General features: G+C 35.0%; 1 protein-coding gene and 1 long non-coding RNA gene across 2 annotated transcripts; both read left to right on the top strand.

Moving 5' to 3' along the window:
• The first annotated feature begins 3418 nt into the window (after positions 1-3418).
• On the top strand, positions 3419-6138 carry LOC122314034. Its single transcript, XR_006243574.1, has 3 exons — positions 3419-4056; positions 5331-5390; positions 5780-6138. It is a non-coding gene; the product is annotated as an uncharacterized LOC122314034 (long non-coding RNA).
• A 10227-nt stretch (positions 6139-16365) lies between these two features.
• LOC122314019 (receptor-like serine/threonine-protein kinase SD1-6) lies at positions 16366-20398 on the top strand. The gene is made up of 7 exons (XM_043129396.1): positions 16366-17813; positions 17922-18029; positions 18366-18583; positions 18676-18886; positions 19022-19259; positions 19354-19501; positions 19827-20398. Exons 1-7 carry the CDS (start codon positions 16472-16474, stop codon positions 20118-20120), a joined length of 2559 nt encoding a protein of 852 aa, XP_042985330.1. The 5' UTR covers positions 16366-16471; the 3' UTR covers positions 20121-20398.
• Positions 20399-24365: the final 3967 nt, after the last annotated feature.

Genomic DNA, 24365 nt, shown 5'->3' with positions numbered 1-24365 from the left:
ATTCCAGAATATTCCAAGAGTGAGAGTTTGTTATTTCTGTCCAGAGGGTGCTTGGTGTGTTGGCATGTTGCGGTTACAACCTTGCTGTAATTCTGAAGAATTTGTTGCTTCAATAGTCCCCCTCGATTCAAGTGGCACAGGGAAGATAGTCAAGGATGAGCGAAGCAAGTTGAATCGATTCGGAGATAGTGGCTTGGTGAGAATGTCAGCCACTTGATCCTTGCTTGAAGCAAATGCAACTCGGAGTGTCTTGGCTGCAACTCTTTCTCTTACAAAGTGGAAGTCAAGCTCAACATGTTTAGTTCTTGAATGTAACACAGGATTGACTGACAAATAAGTAGCACCTAAGTTATCACACCACAAGGTTGGTGGGTCAGATAAAGAAATGGATAATTCTTTTAATAGGGACTGACTCCAAAGAATTTCACAGGTGGTGTTGGCCACAGCCTTGTACTCAGCTTCTGTTGAAGAGCGGGCAATGGTGGGTTGCTTCTTAGATCCCCAGGAAATTAAGTGTGAGCCAAAATATACACAAAATCCACCCGTGGATTTACGATCATCGGGACACCCTGCCCAGTCAGCATCTGAGAAAGCAGTAAGGTTGAAGAAGGAAGATGATGAAAAATAGAGACCAAAGTGTTGTGTAAGGCGAAGATAGCGTAAAATACGCTTGATGGCTTGCCAATGGGAGACACGAGGGCAATGCATAAATTGACACACTTTGTTCACTGCAAATGACAGGTCAGGACGAGTAAAAGAAAGATACTGGAGACTGCCGACTACACTCCTATAAAGCTGAGGATTTTCAAAAGAAGGTCCATCAAGTGCTGAAAGTTTAACATTGGCACACATAGGAGTAGACACGGGCTTAGAGTTGTGCATGTTGGTCTTTTGTAACAAATTGGAAATGTATCCGCTTTGAGACATGAATAAACCAGAGGATACACGAGAAATTTCCACACCCAAAAAATAATGTAAAATACCAAGATCTTTGACAGGGAACTCATTACGAAGAGAATTAATAAAGTCATGAATTAAGGAAACAGCAGATGCAGTCACTATAATATCATCAACATAAATTAAAATATAAATGGAATCAGAACCACGGGAGAGAATAAACAAGGACGAATCTGAAACTGAAGCATGAAAGCCTAACGAAAGCAATTTAGAACTCAGTTTAGAGAACCAAGCCCGTGGGGCTTGTTTCAAACCATAAATTGATTTGCGGAGCTTACATACGTGGTGTGGGAAGTCAGGATTTATGAACCCAGCAGGTTGATGCATGTAGACATCCTCTTCCAAGTCACCGTGTAAGAAGGCATTCTGTATATCAAGCTGATGGAGAGGTCAGTTTCAGGTAACAACAATGGACAAAAGGAGCCTTATTGTGACAGGTTTAACAACTGGGCTAAAGGTCTCTGAGTAATCAAGACCAGGCTGCTGATGAAACCCCTTAGCGACAAGATGAGCTTTCCGTCGCTCGATGGTGCCATCAGCCTTTCGTTTGGTCTTGAGAACCCACTTAGACCCGAGAATATTTATGTGAGGAGAGGGCGGTACCAACTCCCACGTTTTGGTCTGAAGAAGGGCGTGAAACTCTATGGCCATTGCATCATGCCATTCAGAATATTTGGCAGCTTCGGTATAACAGGTGGGTTCTTCTGGAATGGATGAAGATGCGGAAATAGTGAAGGAGGCAGATTTGGGTTTCGGCCAGGGGATGGTACCGTCAGAACGAACAAGAGGACGATGTGTGTTGGTCTTGGATCTTGTGATGATGCCGTGCGGAGGAGAAAGAGAAGGAGCGAAGGGTTCAGATGATGCCGTGGGTTGCTGATTGGTGGGGTTAGAAGAGAAGATCGTAGAAGAGGAAGAAGTAGGTAAGCTGTCCGCTGGAGAAGAAGAGAGGGAAGTAGAGAAAGGTGCAGATGTCGTGGGTTGTGGAGAGGTGAGGTTAGAAGATGAGATCGCAGAAGAGGAAGAAGCAGGGGAGCTGTCAGCTGGAGAAGAAGGGTGGATGGATCGGGTAGGAGGGAAGGTTAGATGGGCTGGGTTATGTGAAAGATTGATGGGCTGTAAGGGAATGGGAGTGGGCCGAATAGGTGTAGAGAAGGTAGGCTGGGTAGATGAACTTTGTGAGGAATGAAAAGGGCCTTCGGTCAGGGAAGTGGGCTTAGAGGTATGTGGCTGAGTGGAAAGGCTAGATTTAGAGGAGGATGGCTGAGAATCAAATGAGAATTTTGTTTCATCAAATCTAACGTCCCGAGAAATATATACATGACCAGAGGGAATATGTAAACAGTTGTAGGATTTGTGATCAGGTGCATATCCAACAAAGACACATTGGTGGGAACGTAGATCCATTTTATGCTTGTTGTAAGGCCTTAAATTAGGCCAGCAAGCTGACCCGAAAACTCTTAAAAATGAATAATCTGGTATTTGGTCGAACAAAGCCTAAAATGGAGAGATATTATTTAAGAGAGGGGCATTCGGTTAATGAGAAATGTGGCGGTTTGAAATGCCTCAGCCCAGTACACAGAGGGCATGGAAGAATGGGCAAGAAGTGAAAGTCCCGTCTCGACAATATGTCGATGACGTCGCTCGACACTCCCATTTTGAGGATGAGAATAGGGGCAGGAAATTCGATGGGAAATGCCAAATTGTTTAAGAATCGTGTTTAGGGGACGAAGCTCTCCCCCCCAATCAGACTGAATGGAGATAACATTAGAAGAAAAGTTATTACTGACGTAATGTAAGAATGCAAGAAAAATGGAAATAACATCAGACTTAGCATGTAGTGGAAAGAGCCATATATATTTAGTGAAATCGTCTACAATAGAGAGATAATATCTGAAACTCTTGGTGGACAGCACAGGCACTGGTCCCCATACATCTAGAAATAGAAGTTGAAAAGGAAATGAGGAACGAGAAGGAGAGGGAGGATGGGGAAGAACATGAGACTTAGCTTGTAAACATGCAGAACAAACAAACGATGACATAGTAGTAGAAATAGGTAAATGAAAATTTCGAATGGTGAGTGAGGTAACACGGGGATTGGGATGACCCAAACGATAGTGCCAAATCTGAGTGGAAGTTCGTTCTCCTATGAGTGCATGAGAGGAAGTGGAGAGGCCGTGTTGGAGAGGTAGAGATGGTGGTTGAGCTGCTGCATCAGCTTGAAGAACATATAGCCCATCCTTAACATGGCCTTGAAGAAGTACCTGCTTGGTACATAGATCCTTCACAAAAAAACCAGAAGAGTGAAACTCAAAAAACACAGCATTATCATGACAAAATTGTCTAACAGAGAGCAGATTACGAGTGATTAAAGGCACATGTAATAAATTTTTGAGAAAAAATTGACGAGAAGAGAAAGAAAGCTTAGCCATGCCAGTGTTTTGAATGGGAAGAATAGATCCATCACCAATGCTCACTTGATCCGATCCAGTGTAAGGAGTAGAGTTGAGGTTCAAATTTGCAAAGTCAGTAGGGTTGTTCATCCGGACCGGTTTTTATCCGGTCCGGACCGGAAACCGGATAACCGGATTTCCGATTGCGGTTTTTGGCCCGGATGAAATCCGGGTCGGGCCCCGCATTTGTAAAATCAGATACATTCGGTCCGGACACGGGTATGAAACCCGGGTTCCGTTTTATAACCCGGTTAACCGGGTTGGTATAAAAACTTCAAAAAAGGGTCTCTCTCCTCGTAACCCGTCTCCCAACTTCCCAAGTCATCTCTCTCTCTCTCTCAAACGCACGAAACCCTAGCCGCCCCCCTTAATCTCCTTCGTTCTTCACTCCCCACAGTGACCACGATCTCCTGTAGAAAAACCTTCTCTCTCTCTCTCTCTCTCTCTCTCTCTCTCTCTCTCTCTCTCTCTCTCTCTCTCTCTCTCTCTCTCTCTCTCTCTCTCTCTCTCTCGGTGAACCCTAGCTTTGTTATGTGCATATTTTCAACCCTAACAAGCTTGCTCTACTCGAGTGCCGAAAACCTAGGATTTTGGCCGCCGTCTCTTTTTCACTGCCGTGTCTCTCTCGATCGCCGGTGACCTTTCGGTAAGTCTCTCTCCCGATCTGTGAACAATGAATGTAAATGTGGTAGATCTAGTGATTTGGTGAACTGGGTCTCTGTGCTTGGATAGATCTGGTAGATCTAGTGCTTTGTTGAATGGGAGTTTTAGGGTTTTTTTTTTTTTATCCGTTTGGTTCTTGTTCTTTATTGCTTTTTCCGTAAAATCTGAACAAATCTCGATAGAGTTGAAGGGATTTTGTTTAGATCTGAGTCATTTTGGTTTCTGTTTTACATGGGTATTTTTGTTGAAGTGTTTTGCTTTCTGAGTCGAAATTTCATACAGATATCTGTCTAAAATTTTTGAACAGTTTTTAATTTTAATTTTTTTTTGTACAGATTGGAGTCGAAATGTCCTCTCTGTTTTTCCTTATATCTGAACAATTTTGGATATGTCCTCTCTGTTTTTTTGAGATCTTTTTTTTAGTTTGCTTTAATTTAATTTGCTTTGCTTTGGATTGGTTTCATTTCATCTATGTGCATTGATTCTTTTTTTTCATTCAAAGAGAAGCCAGACTGTTAACCAGCTTGTGAATTTTGTCATAAACACCTAGAATGCTTGGAAATAAGTTAAGAACTAAAGCAAAATAGCATATATCCATTCTTTTGGTTGTGGAGGTCCCTTGTCAAGAATAGCAAATTCCCAAGCCAATAATTCAACAAGGAAAGAGAGGCATCTGATTGAATATTAAGTAATTGGTGTGCATAGCCACATTTATAAACCAAAAGAGTTTACTTTTGTTTTGTTTTCATTGAAATCCTCCAAATCCTACATAGACATACTAATATTAAATAAAAAGTGCACATTTTATTAAACCATATGGTAATTAGAGACCAGCTTGCACATTTCCTAGATTTACAGTGCTCTCCATATACCTTATTGCAGTGATCTGAGCCCCCCCTCCCCTATTTCTCCACTCGTGGGATTATGTTGTTTATATTTAATGAATCAATCATATAGGATTATATAATAGAAGTGAAAACAAATTAGCTGTGGTCGTGCACTAGAAGATTTTTAAAAAGATTGCAACGGCTATATGACATGTGAATGTATTAAGTTTTGCTTTTGAAATACTGGGCATTATCTATTGATGTTTGAACTGGTCTGGATGTCTGGTCTCTTATTATATATGACATGTGAATGTATTAATTTCCTTGCTACTTCTGTAGGTAGAATCATTTAGTTCCATCAGTTGCATTTTTACTGCATCATCTTGACATGCTATGATTAAACCTGCTGCAACTGAACTATTTTTTGCAGTGAATGTACGCCATGCCCACTTTCCTTGTCGATTGAGTTGGATGAGAACAACCAAGTGTGGTATGAAATACTTTCCTTGTCGAAACCTGCCCACTTTTTATCATTTATTGGGTATCCCTATGTAAAACTAAGGCAAAAGTACTTTGCTCATCAATCTACCAATGCAGTTGTTAAACATTCGACTGCTTCACAGCAGTAATGTGAATGCAAATGTGAACTCCTTATCTCAAAAAAGTTTCACCCCTTCTTCGCTTATAGTTTTGCAGCAAACTATGATATCTTGTTTACAGGGATGCATCATGAGAATCATCCACTGAATGAAGAAATTTCATCTTGGCCCTTTATTTGGAAGATATTTTTCTTAATATGAGATATTAGTTGGTTGAGTCGGTGAAAACCACCATATCTTAGTCTACCCATGGATTTACTCAAGTTTTTATTTTTTGCAGGATCTCTTTCGGTCCAATCACTTGAAGTTGCTATTTGGTGTGAAGATTAAATAATTGATGGAAATGCATCTGATTTTGTAATTTATATATTGTAATTTTGTAATTTATATATTGTAATTTTGTATTTTGTAATGTATATATAGCAAATAATGGAATATATAGTGGATTGCATTATGATGCATGCATAGATGAATATTGGGTTTTTTTTTTTTTTTTAGATGCATCTAGTATTTTTAGAACACAAATATTATGCTTTGACTATGTTTTTATGAGTATTTTTTTTCTCTCTGAATTTGGTCATCTTTGACTATGTTTTGCATCAAACAAATGAAACATGCATAGCTACATGTTTATTCTTTTATTTTTCAACCTCTAAAGTGTACAATCAAATTTATTCTTTTGATTTTTATAAAAAAATAGAGCTACATGTGAAAATATTGTATATACATTTAGGCTTTTATATGGGTTTATAAAATAAAATTTAAAAAAAAAAACCGGGTTTAATCCGGAACCCGGAATCCGGGTTTTGAAAAACTCGGATTCATCCGGGTTCCGGCCCATTTATGACCCGGGTTAATCCGGTCCGGATTTGAAATCCGGGTTCCGGTTTGGGTCTACCCGGATTTCCGGGTTGGAACCTGGATGAACAGGCCTAAAAGTCAGAGGTAAAGTGGTTTGTAGCAGCGGTATCAGGAAACCAGTCAGAAATAGAAGGTGGAACAAAGGGAAAAGTAGTGTAGTTGGCGTGAAGGGTGGGAGGAAGAGGGGTTTGATAAGCATGATCAAACCGAGAATAACAAGACATGGCAGAGTGACCAGGCTTATGACAATGCTGACACGTTGGGCGTTGAGGAGAATGAGAGGGGAAAAAATTAGAGTGAGGGATGGGAAAACCACGACCTCGACCTCGGCCTCGCCGACCACGACCACGGCCTCTGTTGGAAGGAGATGCAGAGAAGGAATGAGTGACTGTGGGATTAGCAGAAATCAGACTGGCAGAGAGAAGGGAGTGGGTTTGATGAGCCAACCGTGACTCATGATTGAGGAGATAACTGAAAACTTGAGCAGGAGAAAGTGAGTTAGGACGAGTTGTAATGGAGGTGACAATGGATTCGTAGTCCGAACCTAGACAGCTAAGAGGTAGATGATAAATTCGGATGGGGAAATGGGACGCCCAGCAGCACTGAGAGAGGAAGAAAGTGCTGTAGCTTTGTGAAAATATTCGGAAATAGATTCAGAGCCTTTCTTCAAGGTAGCCAACTGGAACTGGGTTTGCATAATGTGGGCGGAAGATTGTGCCGAAAAGAGAGAAGAAAGAGTATTCCAAACTTCACGCGAAGTTTTGCACTCAAGAACCTGAGCAAGAATTTGATGCACTCAGAGGGTGCTTGGTGTGTTGGCAAGTTGCGGTTACAGCCTTGCTGTAATTCTGAAGAATTTGTTGCTTCAATAAGGCCGGAGTTTGATGCACACAAATCCGACGATTAATTCTGCAGAGAATTGCTCAATAAACAGTGTAACTGTTTCGATAATGGAAGCTCGATGAGTACTTCCCTTTCGTTTATTTATTAATTGTGCAGGCTGCCACGTGAACCCATTTTAAATGGGTCCAGCACTGAATTTCTTGTTTTTATGCGCAAGCAAATCATCCAGAAAGTAGTTTTCTGGGTTACAAGAGCTGAAACACGCTGCAGAGTACAGAAATATAGTATTGTAATTTCAAGAAGTCGGATAGGAACTTCGTAGCAATTCTCTCTTGGAAGAGATTATTTTATTTCAGGTGAAGAGTCAACAAGTGCATGGTGAGATGCATATAAACTCACTCTGGAAATAGTATAGAAGAATTATGCCATTTATAATTCTAGTGTGTAACATATCTCATAGTCTGGAGCTGTTATATTCATTAAAAGAGTCAAAGTACTAATATATATTTTTTAGGAAAATGTTCCCTGCCCCTTCCACCTTATTGCTCAAATTTATCGTTCAAATGTTTTATTTATTTTTTTAACAATTAAGGAAGTGATTATTAGTAAAGTTATATATATATATATATATATATATATATATATATATATATGTATGTATATATATACTAGGTCGGGCGTTTGTTTAGTTTGGTAAAAAATAATATGGTTTTTTTATCAAAAATAAAGAAAGATTGATTAATGAATAATTTAATGCATTGAAACAAAAAGCAAATTTTAGCAAATATCTTTGGATAATTATAAGTTAGTAAAGTATAATAATTACATGTTTAGATAGATTAGAAAACAAAAAGATTAGTCTAAAATATAGCATAGTTAAAATCAAGTTTAGCAAATTGACCATTTTGCAAAACTTGTTTAAAATAAGTTTAATACAACTACTTGCTCATTTATAGATATCTCAATCTTGATTCCAAAGTATCACCACCACCACCACTTAGACCAGTAAAGAGTGGAACTACCTCAAAGAGCTCATTAATAGCAAGCTTGTCAATATCATCACCTCCAAAACCATCTAAGCGTTGTAAACTATTGGCTGCAGAGTAAAGCGTCAATAAGTCACAGAAGACAACAGTAAACAGCAACAAATAGAAAGCCAGGATTCAAAATTAAGGAAATAGAGGAGATTTGGATCAAAGGAATCACCAGAACAAAAGAAACCATGGTCATCTTCACAAAGGTCACCGAGATTGTTGTCATCTGGAATTTGATTTATCATATCGAAACCCAATTTTTGAATTACCATTTTCTTCAAAAGTAGGAACAACTTTACCACGACAACTAGCTGTTGGTCCCCCGCTTAGGGATAAACCAAATACAAACAAATAAATTTGCAACAAGAACATAGGAGTTTTGCACAAAATACCATTAACTTTGCATCAACGTATAAATTAATACGAAAAATCACTAATCATTCCCTCAATACAAGAATTAGTACCAGATCCTGATACACAAAATAAAACCTTAATCCCTAATCAATCATCGCATGCAAATGAAATGAATCCGAAAATATCAGATTTTTGGCATGACTCGAATAGTTGGAGATAATGAAATACAAGCAAACACGAATTGAATTGTTGAAACTTTGTAAGTATTTAATCTATCCCACTTGCATCCCATATTTGCAAGTGCTACTGAATTTTGGAATCCAGCGCCACATCTCTCCCGAATATGCTATAGAGGGTTTGTATTCAATAAAGTCTAATGTGTTTAGACTTTAGTTTTGTAGTATTGCTTCTTGAGATTGTAAGTGGGAAGAAGAATGCATGCTTTTATAATCATGAGTCACTCAATTTTCTTAGATATGTGCGTAACTTTAATATCCTAATACGTTTTCATTTTTTACATTAATAATTTATAAATTAGGACCCTTTTTAATTGTCCTAGTGTTCTTTAATTGTCCCAGCGTATTGGATGATCCAATAAATAGACAACTTTAAATGCGCATGTGTGTCAACATTGCTAAAAAATCTTGCGTTGCTAGTGCATTAAAAGTTGTAGAGCCCACATGATGTGCTATCTATTTCTAGAATTGGACCATCCATTTTGGTCAGTCAATTATAAAGGATCCATATTATAATTTATAAACTAAACAATACTTGATTTCTAACGAAATTTACATTGATTTGAAATGAATACAGGTTTGGGAGTTGTGGAGAGATGGTCAAAGTTTGGAGTTGATGGGTTCAAAGATAGGGTATCCATCTTCCACTTCTATTTTTGTGAGATACATTAATATTGGGCTACTCTACATTCAAGAATGTCTAGCCGATCGACCGACCATGCTTGATGTGGTCTCAATGATTAGTAGTGTACCCAAGCAACCTGCTTTTACAGCAGGCCGGGATTTGATGCAGACAAAAAATTCACCCTCAAACTATCCAGTTAGTCTAAAGCCCATCCCATGACTATCTCAAGTGATTTCAACTTAGTCCTGACTCAAATTTCTAATCTTGAAACTATAAAATATCAGATTATACCAACTGGACTACCACCTTGATGGTAACAACAAGTAATATTATTTCTTCTATCTTTGTTCTCTTTCTCCCCTTCAATATTAATCTAGCGTTTTGAATAAACTCAATCTGGAAATAGTACAGAAGAATTATGCCATTCATAATTCTAGTGCGCAACATATCATTTACCTAAATTGATATATATATATATATATATATATATATTTGAACCTAAATTGATATGTGAGGCTTTGACATCAGCAATATGTTTAATGTGTCTATAAAGAAGTTTTTGACACCGTTCAAGACACTTTTAATAATATATATAATTCTCCAGATTTATTTAGCCACATTATTCAATTTGTCGATTACGAGTTTAATCATTTAAGTTTAAAGTAATTTGTAAGGGAACAAATTTAATTATAAGTTGGTATGGATAACACATATAATAAAATGTTTATATGACATAATTTAATTTAAGAGAAAAGTTTTAAAATTTAAATATTATAAATTAAATATTACGTACCATTTAATTTATTATAATTAGTAATAGAAGAATAACAAATTTAAGAAACCATAAAATTATATTATAAACATAATGCGTTTTTGAGAAAATAAACATTTTTGTTTAATCAACAAACATCACTTTTTAATTAAACTCAAATAGCCAAGACAGACTTCTCAAACTCAATACAATTCAACAGCTCACTAGGACCCTCTTCTAACGAAACCACTTCCTCAACATAATTTAATGCTAATTTAGCCAAAATATGAGCATCTTGGTCTTCTTTTCTGGAGATGAATTGGATCTGCCACCTCTCTTCATCACAAAAAAAGCATTTAAGGTCTTCAATAATCTGTCCATACCATGAGTAGTTCACCTCTTTGCACTTGATATCATTGATCACCACTTGAGCATTACCTTCGAAGACAGCTTTCTGCAAACCCATTTCAGCAACCAACTCAGTAGCCCTCTCCAACACTAAAATCTCAGCGTGAACAGGACTTCTTACATAACCTCTTGACCATCCAACTGCTGCAATGAGATCACTTTGACTGTCTCTTACCACTATCTCACCCCTTATGGTCATCCTTTGTGCATCATAGGCAGCATCCTAATTTACCTTATACCAATCAACACTTGGTTTGTGCTAGACCACACTGCTTCCCCTATCCCTCCCCTCAGCAGACTCAACTATACTTGAAGCTTGAGATTGTTGAAAACAATCCAGATCAACCCTTGCACTCTGCCACACCTTTTGAGGACTGTCACACAAGCCTTCAAAAACAAGTTTGTTCCTTCTAAACCAAATTTTCCTCAACACACAGGCAGCCAACTCCAACTCAGACTTGGTATGTTTTTGAATCAACTGCTCTTAAACTTCCACAAACTCCAAATCCCAGCAATTGTCTTTCTGAAAAGGACTATCTACCTCTGACAATACATCTTTAGCTCCCACACAATTCCAAAGAATATGACTACTTGTTTATGCATATTGTAGATAGATTGGACATGGCCCAGAATCAATAATTTTGCTCTTGAATAGATTTCTTCTAATTGGTAATGCTTCACTTACGCCTTCCACATAAAAACTTTGACTAAATTAGGAACTTTAAGCTCCCACAGCCTTTTCCACCCATCAGATTTCAATTCTCTTTCAGAACCTTCACCCAACTGAGCCTCCTTTAACTTGCACTGAAAATAATGGTTTGGGGGTAGAGATGAAAATTTTGAGTTTGAGATGAAAGTTTAAAATATTATTTTTAGTATTATTATTGTTTTGGGATTTGAAAAAGTTGTATTGAGATTTGAAAAAGTTAAATTATTTATTATATTTTGTGTGGAGATTTGGAAAAGTTGTAATGATGAGATGAAAATTTTAAGTTGAGATGAGAATTTTGAGATAAAACATATTTACCAAACCTGACTGGCACTGAGAATAGACCATTCCTTGATTGACCCATATTAATTTGTCCTCAAACCACCCTCTTCTACTTACTATAAGCCCCTTAATAAATTCTGCATCTTCTTTACAAAATATATCATCTATCACCTCATCCCTCCACCTTCCTGCTAGACCCAATAGATCTTTAACTCTAACATCATTGTCTAAAATTTTAACTGGAGACTGTAATTGATGTGTGAAAGGCATTGGTAACCAGCTATCTTTCCAAATCCTAATATTATCCCCATTACCCACCCGCCATATCATCCCAGCTCTAATTAGGGCCCCCAGACACTTTTCCATATAAGCGAATGTGCACTCCCCAACTCAACGCTAAGTATATCACCATGTTTATAGTACTTTTCTCTCATCACTGTAGCTACCAAACTATTTGGAGATGTAAGCAGCGTCCAAAATTGTCTTGCAAGCATAACACAGTTAAAATTCTCCATATCTTTAAAATCCATACCCCCTTTCTCTTTAGCTACCCCCACCCTACCCCATTCCTTCCAATGAACTTTCCTGTTGTTATTAAGATACGCCCACCAAAAACAAGCCATCATTTGAGATATTTTAGTACATAATTTCTTTGGTACTTTAAAAATAGACAGTATATATAGGAATGGCCTGGACAACAGATTTTAATAGAACCTCTTTCCCTGTTTGAGTCAAAAATTTATTTTGCCAAGAATCGATCGCTTTCCCACTCTGTCATTTATACTACTAAAAGCACTGTACTTAGCTCTACCTACCATGGAAGGCAAACCCAAATAGCTTTCAGCATCCCCACAAACTCTAGCCCCTATGATACCCACCAACTCCTCCCTTCCCTCTTTGTCTGTATTAGAACTAAAAAACATAGAAGTCTTTTGCATATTTAACTGCTAGCCAGATGCTTCCTCATAGGTTTTAAGAATGCCCTCTAAAGCCCTCCAAACTTCACCATAGCCTTACAAAAGATAATGCAGTTGTCAGCAAATATTAGATGATTAATACTTGTCCCTCCTCTACTCACCACCACACCCTTAATATGCCCTCTTGATTCAGCCATATGTAGCATAGCAGTAAGTCCCTCTACACATAATAAAAATAAATAGAGGGATAATGGATCCCCTTGTCTTAAACCCCTTGATGACACAAAAACCCTACTGCATTGACCATTAACAAGCACATAATACTTGATGAAGATACACACACCACTATAAGATTAATCCATTTACTACTAAAGCCCAGCTTCTCCATAACAGCTTTCAAATAAGGCCACTCAACCCGATCATAAGCCTTAGACATATCCAATTTAATTGCTACACTACCTTTCTTCCCCTTTTGTCTATTTCTCATTGAATGTAAAGCCTCATAAGCAATCATAATATTATCCGTAATCAATCTTCCAGGAATAAAAGCACTTTGATTATAAGAGATTACCTCAGACAGTATATTCTTTAATCTATTAGCTAGAGTTTTATCAATAAGTTTGTAAATAACATTATACAAATTTATTGATCTAAAATCACTAACACTAATAGATCTCTCCAGCTTAGGAATCAGAACAATAGTAGTCATATAAATTTCATCTACAAACCTCTCCCCATTTAAAAACTCCAAAACAGCCTCTGTCACTTTTGGCCCCATCACCTCCCAATTTTCTTGAAAGAAACAAGGACCAAAACCATTTGGCCTTGGAGCTTTCAATGGATCCATATGAAAAAGAGCCCATTCCACCTCAGCTTTTGTGAACATTCTGTCCATCTCCTCACTTCTATTCCTATTAACTCGAGGCCCCAAACTTCCCGATCCATTTTCCATAGCCCAGTTACAAGGGTTATTAGAGCAAAAAATGTTGTTGAAGTGCTCCACAAAAGCTTCTTTGATGGCATCTTGATCAGTTGTAAGACATATACTAGAATCTTTTATCTCAAGAATCTGATTTCTATGCCTCCTCTATGTTGCACAGCTATGGAAAAATCTTGTATTCTTGGCCCTTGATTTAGACCAGTTTGATTTGGCCCTCTGCCTTCACTTTAAGTCTTCTTGCTTTAACAACTGATTTAATTCTCCCTGTAAAATGCTAACTTGATTCCAATCCCACCCATCCTCTTCATCTTGCAATTTCTTTAAGGCTTCAGATACCTCTGGTATCCTCTTCTCCCTAGGGGTGTCAAATCGTGTTAACGGGTCGTCTTCGTGTCGTGTCAAAACATGTGCATCACAGTTAATGGGTCAACCCAAACAAGACCTGTTAAGAGTTTCATGTCAAAAATTTCAACCTGAACATGACCCATTAAAATAACAGCCCGGTCTGACCCGACCTAACCCGTTCCATACGAAAAGGTTAATACAATACGACACGACTCGTTATGACCCATTTATATTAATGGATATGAACACGGCCCCTTAACTCGTTTAACCTGATTACTTTTATATAAATATTAAAATCACAATATCTATAAAAAAATATAAAACTAACTATAATTACAAATTTACAATCCAAAAATAAATATACCGAAATTAAAATGAAAATTCCAACAATATCAGATATGATAAACAATAAAACAAAGTAACAAACTCACAAAGTCTTGCATACTACATAGTGCATTGTAAATATTAATATTATAATTCTAAATATGATGATACACATACAAATCTAAACAAATTATGAGCCAACAGAAGATGGTGTAGTGTCCTCATTGCTCTTGTTGATTTTCAACTCCATTATATCTTTAGTTAACTTGTCCAAATTCATTTTTTGTACTCTTATAACCAAGTTATCCGTAATTCTACTATTCCATAACTAAATATTTTTATTTATCCAAAGTCCTCATTGTTTACAAATAGCATTACGATGTGTGTAAGGTTACAAATAAATCACAAAAGCTTTTTGTTTTATCTTTTTTATGTTTTTAGATAGAAGGACATAAGTATAATTTTTAGTTTTTTAACGGATAACGGATTAATCCGTTAGTGACATGTTAAGCAATCGCGTCTTAACATGTCAACTCGTTTTGATACGAACTCGATAAGACTAAATTTAAACCCACTTTTATTGTATCGTGTTCGTATTGGATTAATAGATTGTGTCACATATTATTACCCTATTTCCCGCCTCTTTCTATTTGACCATGTGAAAGGGGTTACCCATACAACCAACATCTATTAATGAATTCACATCAACAGCTTCCCTGAAATTTCTCATCTGGGCTTCTGGCCTTAGTCTACCTTCCATTTTTTCAAATTGTGCTAAAATTTCGTTACAAATAATGCCACGCGATATTCTATTCAAGAAAATTACGCAACGTATGATATATGTTCGTTAAATAAAATCACCTTCCCATTGGGTCCACAAAGAATTTACGCAGCTTGCAGATTTTTCCTTGTCAGGCGCCGTACATTTTGTTCCAATTCTTTTCGTAAAAATATTTGGGCTTCTGACTATTATAGACTTGTCAAGCGAGATTTTTTTTTTTCTTTTTTATAATTGTTTTACAATTTATTTTATATAAAAATAAAAATTCATGAAAACTTTAAAGTAACAAAAAGAAAATTTAGTTTTTTTTTTTTTTTACAATAAAGTGGTACCATCAGATTAATCTATAGTAAAATGAATAGTAAAACTAGAGGATTGATAGGTTCATAAAAATATTTCATAAAAATAAAATTTATAAATTAATACAATTTAAGCTATTTTTACTGTAAAATCAATTTAAAAACATTTACATCCAGTTTACTATATTTTTTCTTAAATTTTAGCTAGAAATCACACTTCCTATAATTTTTCTTTTTTGAATTTTACTCATTTTAAAAAAAAACCTAATACATCTCTTCCTTATTATTTCTCTATTATATAAAAATAATCATTTTCTATTTTTTTATTATTATTTCTACTACTATATTTCTACATCTTTAATTAGATTTTATAAAATATAAATAAAAATTGATTTAAAGAATAAATAGTGACTTCTCATCTTTAACTATTTGGAGAGTCACTGTTCACACTCTAAACCTATACCTTAAAATAGAAAATTGGATAGAGTGTCTATTTTGTCAAAAAAGTTAACTCCTTAAATTATAAAGATAACCATGTTTTAGAACATTAGATGAGAATGCTTTAATATAAACAAATTATATCAGTTTGTGACATTATTTTAACAATTATTTTAATAAACCAAGCATATCGTAAAATAATGGTATTTGCGTCATTATTTGAGAAAAAGAAAGAACACAACATCTTGTGTTGACGATGAAATTTTAGTTTAAGAACATAAAATTAAAACTATAAATCAGCAAAGTGTAGCCGAGGTATACTTTTAGATAAAAAAAGAAAAAGTGTAGGCGAGTCATGGTTGATCAAGCTCGGCTTGTTTATATTAAAATTGTTAAGAATATAATATAAATAATTAAATTTTAATTTTAATTTAATTTAATTTATTTATAAAAATAAATAAAGGTTAAATTTATTTTATTTTATATTAAAATTTTAAAAAATTATATTAATGAAATATTTAAAAAAATAAATTTTTATAATTAATTTATTATCACAAAAAAACTATTCGCAATCAAAATTAGATGGCGTGAGTTAAATTTCGTTTACAACCCACTCGAATTACAGAGTTAAGTCGGTCGGAGAAGTTGAGTGAATGGGTCAAGTCAAAGGGGGCGGCAACGAACTATCTAACAATATACGGACAATAATGTCCATATAACTTTCCTTATTCAAAAGTTTTCTTGTACACTCGATTATTTCTAGCATCCTCAGTCTTAAGCCATCTTTCTGTAACTACAATTTGAATTTGCAGTGCTAGCTGCTGTATGTTAGTGAGGGATATGGGTCTTGATGGTACCAGGCCATTCCTCTTATTTGTTCTGCTTCTATTCCTCAGAGCATGCTTCTCCGTTAACACAGATGATACCTTTTCGAAAGGTCAGTCCCTCTCAGCGATGAATACCGACAGCATCTCATCTAAGAGTGGCAGATATGAACTCGGATTCTTCGAACGAGGTACTCCTCCAAAATTCTACCTGGGGATATGGTTTAAACGCTTAGTGGGTCAGAAGATTGTTTGGGTAGCAAATAGAGAAAACCATTTGTCTGACCCTTCTACTTCAAGACTCGAATTCTCAGAGGATGGCAATCTTGTTCTTCTTGAAGCTTCCTCCAAGAAACCATTTTGGTCCACAAATTTAGAGAATCTTCCCTCAAACTCAACTGAAGCAGCACTTCTTGATGATGGAAATTTTGTTTTAAGAGATAGATCGAACCTTTCTACTATATTTTGGGAGAGTTTCGACCACCCAACTGATACATGGATGCCAGGTGGAAAGCTTGGGATCGATAAAGCTGGAAAAGTACCGAAGCAACTTATTTCATGGAAAAACTCAGATGATCCATCACTGGGTCCGTTCTCACTATCGTTGAGGATATACCCAAATGGAAGCAGTGAGTTTATCTTGCAGTGGAACAGGTCCCAAGTTTATTGGAGTACTGGAGTTTGGAATGGAGAAACTTTCGGCTCTCTTCCTTGGATGAGGTCGAATCCTATATATAACTACAGTTTTGTGTCAAATGCAAATGAAACCTATTTTAATTACTCTCTATATAATTCTTCTATGATGTCAATATCTTTTATTGATTCTACCGGACAACTCGAGCAAAAAACATGGCTGTCCGCTAATGAGTCGAAGTCTGATCCGTGGGATCTACTTTGGGCTAATCCAAAATCACTATCTGATGTCTATGCTTTGTGTGGTGCATTTGGCATATATCATGATAATACATCTCATCCTTGTGATTGTCCAAAAGGTTTTGAACCATTTTCAGATACTCAGACCACACTAAACGACTGGTCCAGTGGTTGTTTGAGGAGACACCCTTTGCAATGTGAAAATCGTAATGCCAAAAAAGATTGGTTTCAGAAAATACCCAATATCACATCGCCAATTAACTGGAAAGCATATTCGGCAGTGAGTGCTCGGAGATGTGAATTAGCTTGCATGAATAATTGTTCTTGCACGGCTTATACTCATAACAGCAGCGGGTGTCTGATATGGGAAGGAGCTCTTTTGAACATGCAACAGCCCTCGGATGGTGGTGAGGCTGGACAAGATATATATCTCAGACTTTCTGCTGATGAGCCTCAAATTAGTACCAAAGGCAAGATGAAAAAGATGAAATTCACTTGTGTTTTCATTATCTTCTTACTGAATCGAAATGTAATTATGTTCTGATAGAGCTAATGGTCATTCCTATCATCATAATCAGGAACCAAATGGAAAGTATGGGTGATTGTAGCTGTGCTGGTAGCTGCAACAGGGCTAATCTTATGCCTATCCGTTTGTTTCTCAATCAAGAGAAAGCTCAAACACAAAGGTAAGTTCTAACATTACATACAAATCCTTAAAAAGTTCCAATTTTTTATTTTTTGTTTATGGGTGAGTGGATCACTAGCAACAACAAAATGCTCAACCAAAATCTAGAACAAGAAACCTGCGACATTTGCTTGTTCTTAGGAGTGTTTCTCAACGTATTTTCTCGTCAATTGGTGAAGATATTCTTCGTGCTTTTGAAATCATCTGAACCAAGTTTCCAAGAGAACTCCCGCAAGTCTCTCCAGCATATTCCAAAACTTCTTTCATTGATTTTATCAGAGCAAACACTTGATTCTCCATTAAAATGACAAAACTCGCATCATTCTGTGCAAAACAGGAGAGACGGCAGCTTCAAGCAATGATCTAATGTTATTTGATCTTAGTACTGAAATTCATGCAATCAGTGATGGAACAAACTGCCAAGATAGTGATAAGAAAAGAGGAAAGAAGGATGTTGAGTTACCGCTATTCAGTTATGAAAGCGTATTAGCTGCAACCGATAATTTCTCAACTGCAAATAAGCTTGGAGAAGGAGGTTTTGGACCTGTCTACAAGGTATGTATATTCCATTCTGCTAAATGAATGTGCTTAAAAAAATACGGTAAACTTTGTAGGAAGTTTAAAGAGTTTATGGTTCTCTTTTACAGGGGAAGTTACTTAGGGGGCAGGAAATTGCAGTGAAAATGCTTTCAAAAAGATCCGGACAGGGGATTGAGGAGTTTAGAAATGAGACAACACTAATTGCAAAACTTCAACATAGAAATCTTGTCAAGCTCTTGGGTTGCTGTATTGAAGGAGATGAGAAAATACTAATATACGAGTACATGCCCAATAAAAGTTTGGATTTCTACCTTTTCGGTGCGTCCTTATTTAGTCGTCTTGACGCTTATTATATACATACATTTGTATAAAAATTATTCACTCACACACACGCACACGTATATAATTCTGGGTTCTTGAATGTTGATTTCCTTTGTGGCATCATTTAAACAGATCCAGCTAAGAAACAAATGTTAGATTGGGGTACACGCATTCACATTATTGAAGGGATTGCTCAAGGTCTCCTTTATCTTCATCAGTATTCAAGATTAAGAATTATACATAGAGATATGAAACCCAGTAACATTCTCTTGGATAGTGAAATGAACCCTAAAATATCAGATTTTGGCATGGCTCGAATAGTTGGAGATAATGAATTACAAGCAAACACAAATCGGATTGTTGGAACTTTGTAAGTATGCAATCTATTCCACATGCATCCCATATTTGCAAGTGCCACCTAAATTTACTTAGCAAACTACTAAGCACTGAATTTTGGAATGCAGCGGCTACATGTCTCCCGAATATGCCATGGAGGGTCTGTATTCGATAAAGTCTGATGTCTTCAGCTTTGGAGTATTGCTACTCGAGATTGTGAGTGGGAAGAAGAACACAGGCTTTTATAACCACGGGTCACTCAATCTTCTTGGATATGTGTGTAACTTTTATACCTTATTATGTCTTTTCTGTTTTTACATTAATAATTTATAAATTAGGATCCTTTTTAATTGTCCAAATGTATTGGATGATCCAATGCAAAAAGAGATAGACAATTTTAAATGTGCCTGTGTGGTCAACATTGCTAAAAAATCCTAACAATGCTTTCATTAAAAGTTGTAGAGCCCACATGACGTGCTATCTATGTCTAGAATCAGACCGCCAATTTGGTCAGGCAATTGTAGAGAATCTATTTTGTAAGTTATAAACTGAAATACTCCTAATTTTTAATGAAATTTTCATTGACATGAAATGAATACAGGCTTGGGAGTTGTGGAGAGATGATCAAAGCTTGGAGTTGATGGATTCAACGATAGGGTATCCAACTTCCACTTCTATTCTAGTGAGATACATTAACATCGGGCTACTTTGCGTTCAAGAAAATCCAGTTGATCGACCTACCATGCTTGATGTGGTCTCAATGATCAGTAATGAACATGTACCTCTGCTTACACCCAAGCAACCTGCTTTTACAGTGGGCAGGAATCCAACAATTAACTTGACAGAAAATTGCTCAATAAACAGTGTAACTTTTTCGGTAATGGAGGCTCGATGAATACTACTGTTTGGTTTACTAATTAACTGTGCATGCTAATAGGCAAAGCTGCTTACAGAAAGTAATTTCTGAATCACAAGGAGGGTTCAAGCATACTGCAGTGCACAGACAGAGAGTATTGTAATTTTTCATGAAGTTGGCTAGGAACTTTGTACGTACGTAGTAATTCTCTTCTTGGAACCGATTCTTTTATTTGAGATGATGAGTATAGAATACACCAAGTACATGGTGATATACATTTAACTATATATTGAGGTAGATATTGCCTTTTTATTCAAGTCTTCAGCCACCACAAAGGGCAATAATAATTTCTACAAGTTGTGTAGGCTCGAACCATGAGCTCGATGCTTCACTAATCGAGTAATAAACGGCATGTTGTTCATGTCAATTCCTGTAGTTGTTAATTGATTCCTTACCTGCCATGTTAATGGTGTGGAAAGCGTGTGGAACGCTTTATTCACACAACTTACACAACAAATTGCAATATTTGATTTTGAAGATTTCAAATTTCAAATTTATTTTACAAATCAAGAATTTTTATTTCTTAGTAAAAACATCTATCTAACACACGATTTACAACACTTCTAATAACATATATATGCTTGTGTATATAATTCTCCAAATTGTTGAGAAGCTATATTCAATTTTTCGACCATGAATTTAATCATTTATATAAAAATTTGGAACATTTGAATTGAGATGATGAGTAGCATTACTCATTATTTTTTTAAAAAAATCTATTCATCGTCCATTTTTTAATTACATTGTTTTTTATAATATACTTCATCTTTGTTTTTGGTTTAATTTATTATAATTAGTAATTGAAAAATAACAAACTCAAAAAGTTATAGAATTATATTATAAACATATCTAAAAATAATGCCATAAGATATTTTGTTCAAGACAATTAGGCACCGTTTGGTTGCAAGATTCAGCTGAGATCAAGTCAGTTCAGTCTAATTTTAAACTGAATCTAATATCCAAATACCCACCTCCTAAATTACTAAACTCATCTTAATTCAAACCTCCTTACACGTGGGACCTACAATCTTTTTTAATTCAATACATCTTTATACGTGTGACCCATAATTTTTTTTAATTTTTCATTAATAGTACTAAACTCATCTTAACATCTAAACTCATTTTAGATAGATTTTACATAACTCACTCTCTCTATTTAATTCACTACTATTCATAAAAAATTTAACTGAATTCAGTTAAACTCAATATCTAAACACAATCTAAATAAATGTCTAGGATAAAATACTCATAATTTAACATGTGACGAATTGGCAAACCGCTAACATGAACTATCATCCTACTTACCACCCTCAAAGGCGACTTTAGAATGGCACTGAGTCATGATAATATGTCGTTTAATATGACTAATTTTTCTTGTCATATTATTTAAATTTAAAAAAATATATATTATTTTATTGATAAGTTATAAATAAATTACAGTTGGATTGTAAGACCTTCTTATGGAAACAATTGACCTCAGCTTCCTATCACTTTTTGTCCTTCTTCTGGACTTCGCCGCTACTTTTTTCCACAATAACAACCTTGTATTCTCAAATTATTTCATCCCGATTGAAGTTCAATTAGTCATATTATTTTATTTATATTTTGATCATTTTTTTTTTATAAAGTCTCTATCAAATAATAAAACTTTGATAATTTAAAGGAAATACTTAATTAAAAAAGTAAATATATTTACTTAAATTTTATTTAGGTATATTTCTCTCTGTTTTTTTTTTCTATTTTTTTCCCTGGCTTATTTTTTATCTACTAATGGTACTACAGACTACTACTGCAAGCCAATCGAACAACTTGTTTCAATCCAAAAATTTTAGCCCTCAATATTTTGATCTTGACTTTGTCCGGTCGTCCCTGCATTTATGCAATATGTAATGAAAAATTAATAAAATTAATCTCATGCAATTAAGAAATAATCATAAAAAATTAAAACAAAGAAAAATCATTAAAAATGATTTAAGTTTAAAATACAATATGACGTAAAGTTTTTCTAAATATTTAACATGCACTATTCATCTACGTAAAATTTTTTATTATTTTTCTTAATCATTTTTTATATTTCTACCATTTACACTTTTATTTATAAAACATGAAAAGTTATAATATTATTAGAAAATTTTATTTTAATAAATGTTAAATTTTTTTCAAAGCATGATAAAAGGATAAAAAGTACAAAAAAAAAAAAAAAGGCTGAATGAGATTTTTTCATCTTCTTTTTAATTTTTTATTGGGCCGTTGAAATCATTTTGGCAACATAGAAATATTGTGTTCATATTAATATATGAGAAATATTAAAAGATCCAAATATATTACAAATTTAATGATAGTTATAAAAGTATTTAAATTGAATAAAAAAAAGAACTACTAAGATAGAATATCTTAATGATGTAGATATAGATAAAAAAAAAAAACAAATAAATTAATGTTTGATATATTGTAAACAGATTAACTAAAATAAAATAAGTAAATTTTTGTGATATATTTTAAATAATAAAATATAAAAATCATTGGAAGTGCTCTATATCCCACACACGTATTCCGTAGGATTGACTCTTTATAACTTATCAATCGGACTGCAAATCATGTGCATTGAAATTTTTTTCTATCTAAGACCTTATTTAGTTACATAGTTTAAATGAGATAAGATAAAATATTTTGTTAAAAGTTAAATAAAATATTTTTATATATTTTTTATTTTAGAAAAAAAGTTAAATTGTTAATTATATTTTATGTGAAAATTTGAAAAAATTATAATTGAGATGAGATAATTTGGGTTTGGGTATCCAAATCAGCCCTTAATCTATGATCTTCTTCGCAAAAATCTCCTTTGTCTATAGTTTTTATACTAGTTTTGCTATTTCTTGTAACCTCTAAATTAAAATTATTCTTTCTTATATAAAAAGAGGGTAATTATATGAAAATATTTATTTATTTTTTAAAAAACAATGTATATTTTGAGTTTAATGTAAATATAATTTGGATAATTAAAAAAAAAACTTTCCCATTTGATGGTTCCTTAAATTTGTTTGCACCTAAATATTCTAACTTTAGGATCCAACATCCATAGATCAAATAATTGAAAAGAAAATTAAAGAGAAAAAGTACTAAAAAAAAATTTATAGGATGCCCGTACGAGTGATTCTATTTACAAGTCTTATTAAATCCATCGTAAACACAAAATGTCAAAATATTAATATTTTTTTTTCAATGTTGTTATATCAGACTATCATAAGTCGAGAGATTCCTTGTTAGAGTAGTTTTGAAAGAGAAATTATAGACTAAGAGAGCTACCCACATAATGTGGGTTGGGATGGACCCTTCCCAACACCCCGCCCCATACCATGTGGAGGTAATAGTTTGACTGCCACACTCCACCCTTGGGAGGTGGGGGTGGGGTCAAGCATCTTATCCGCCCAACCTCTCACCTACTCTCAATCCATTGGGTGAACAAATTATTTTTAAATTTAAAAGTGATTGAAAATATGTTTTTAAATTTAAATTCGTAAATATAATTAATAGCCTTTATATATAAAGTCAAGATGATATATGTCTCATATTTAAGTAATGTGAGACTCGGGTATCATCTGGAAAACCACCGGTCCCCACTCATGTGGGAATGAAGAGGGGGCTATCTCGACCCGTAGGGTGCAGATAGCACCCCTAATGATGAGTACTACCATATCGTTTATTAATTAATTGTGAAAGCTGCCACGTCAACCTGTCGTAAATGGGTTTATGACCCATTTTGGCTAAAAGTTTAATTGTTGCTGCCTTGTATCTGACGATGCAATGCTCTCGGAAACATTTTGTTCTTTAAGTTTAACCAATTTAGAGCTGCAACAGCTAGAGCTCTAGCTCTGAATTTCTCGTCTTTATGCATTGGCAAAGCATCCAGGAAGTAATTTTCTGGATCACAAGAGCTCAGACATGCTGCAAAGTACAGATAGATAGTATTGTAATTTCACAAATTGAAAAATGATTTGTACCAGCTTCAAATAAACAAGCCATTGTAAAAAAATAGATTCCACTTAAAAAAATATAAAAAATAATAAAACAAGTACCTTGATTAAATACGTATAACTATTCATAAGGTGTGTGTGTCTATATATATATTGCCTTTTTATTCGAGTGTTCAGCCACTACAAGGGCAAAAATAATTCCTAGAAGTTGTGTCGGATAGAACCGTGAGCTTGATGCTTTCACAAATTG

Source organism: Carya illinoinensis, chromosome 6 (assembly GCF_018687715.1).
Source record: "Carya illinoinensis cultivar Pawnee chromosome 6, C.illinoinensisPawnee_v1, whole genome shotgun sequence".
NCBI classification, from domain to species: Eukaryota; Viridiplantae; Streptophyta; class Magnoliopsida; order Fagales; family Juglandaceae; genus Carya; species Carya illinoinensis.
This window is presented reverse-complemented; position numbering and strand designations above follow the sequence as displayed.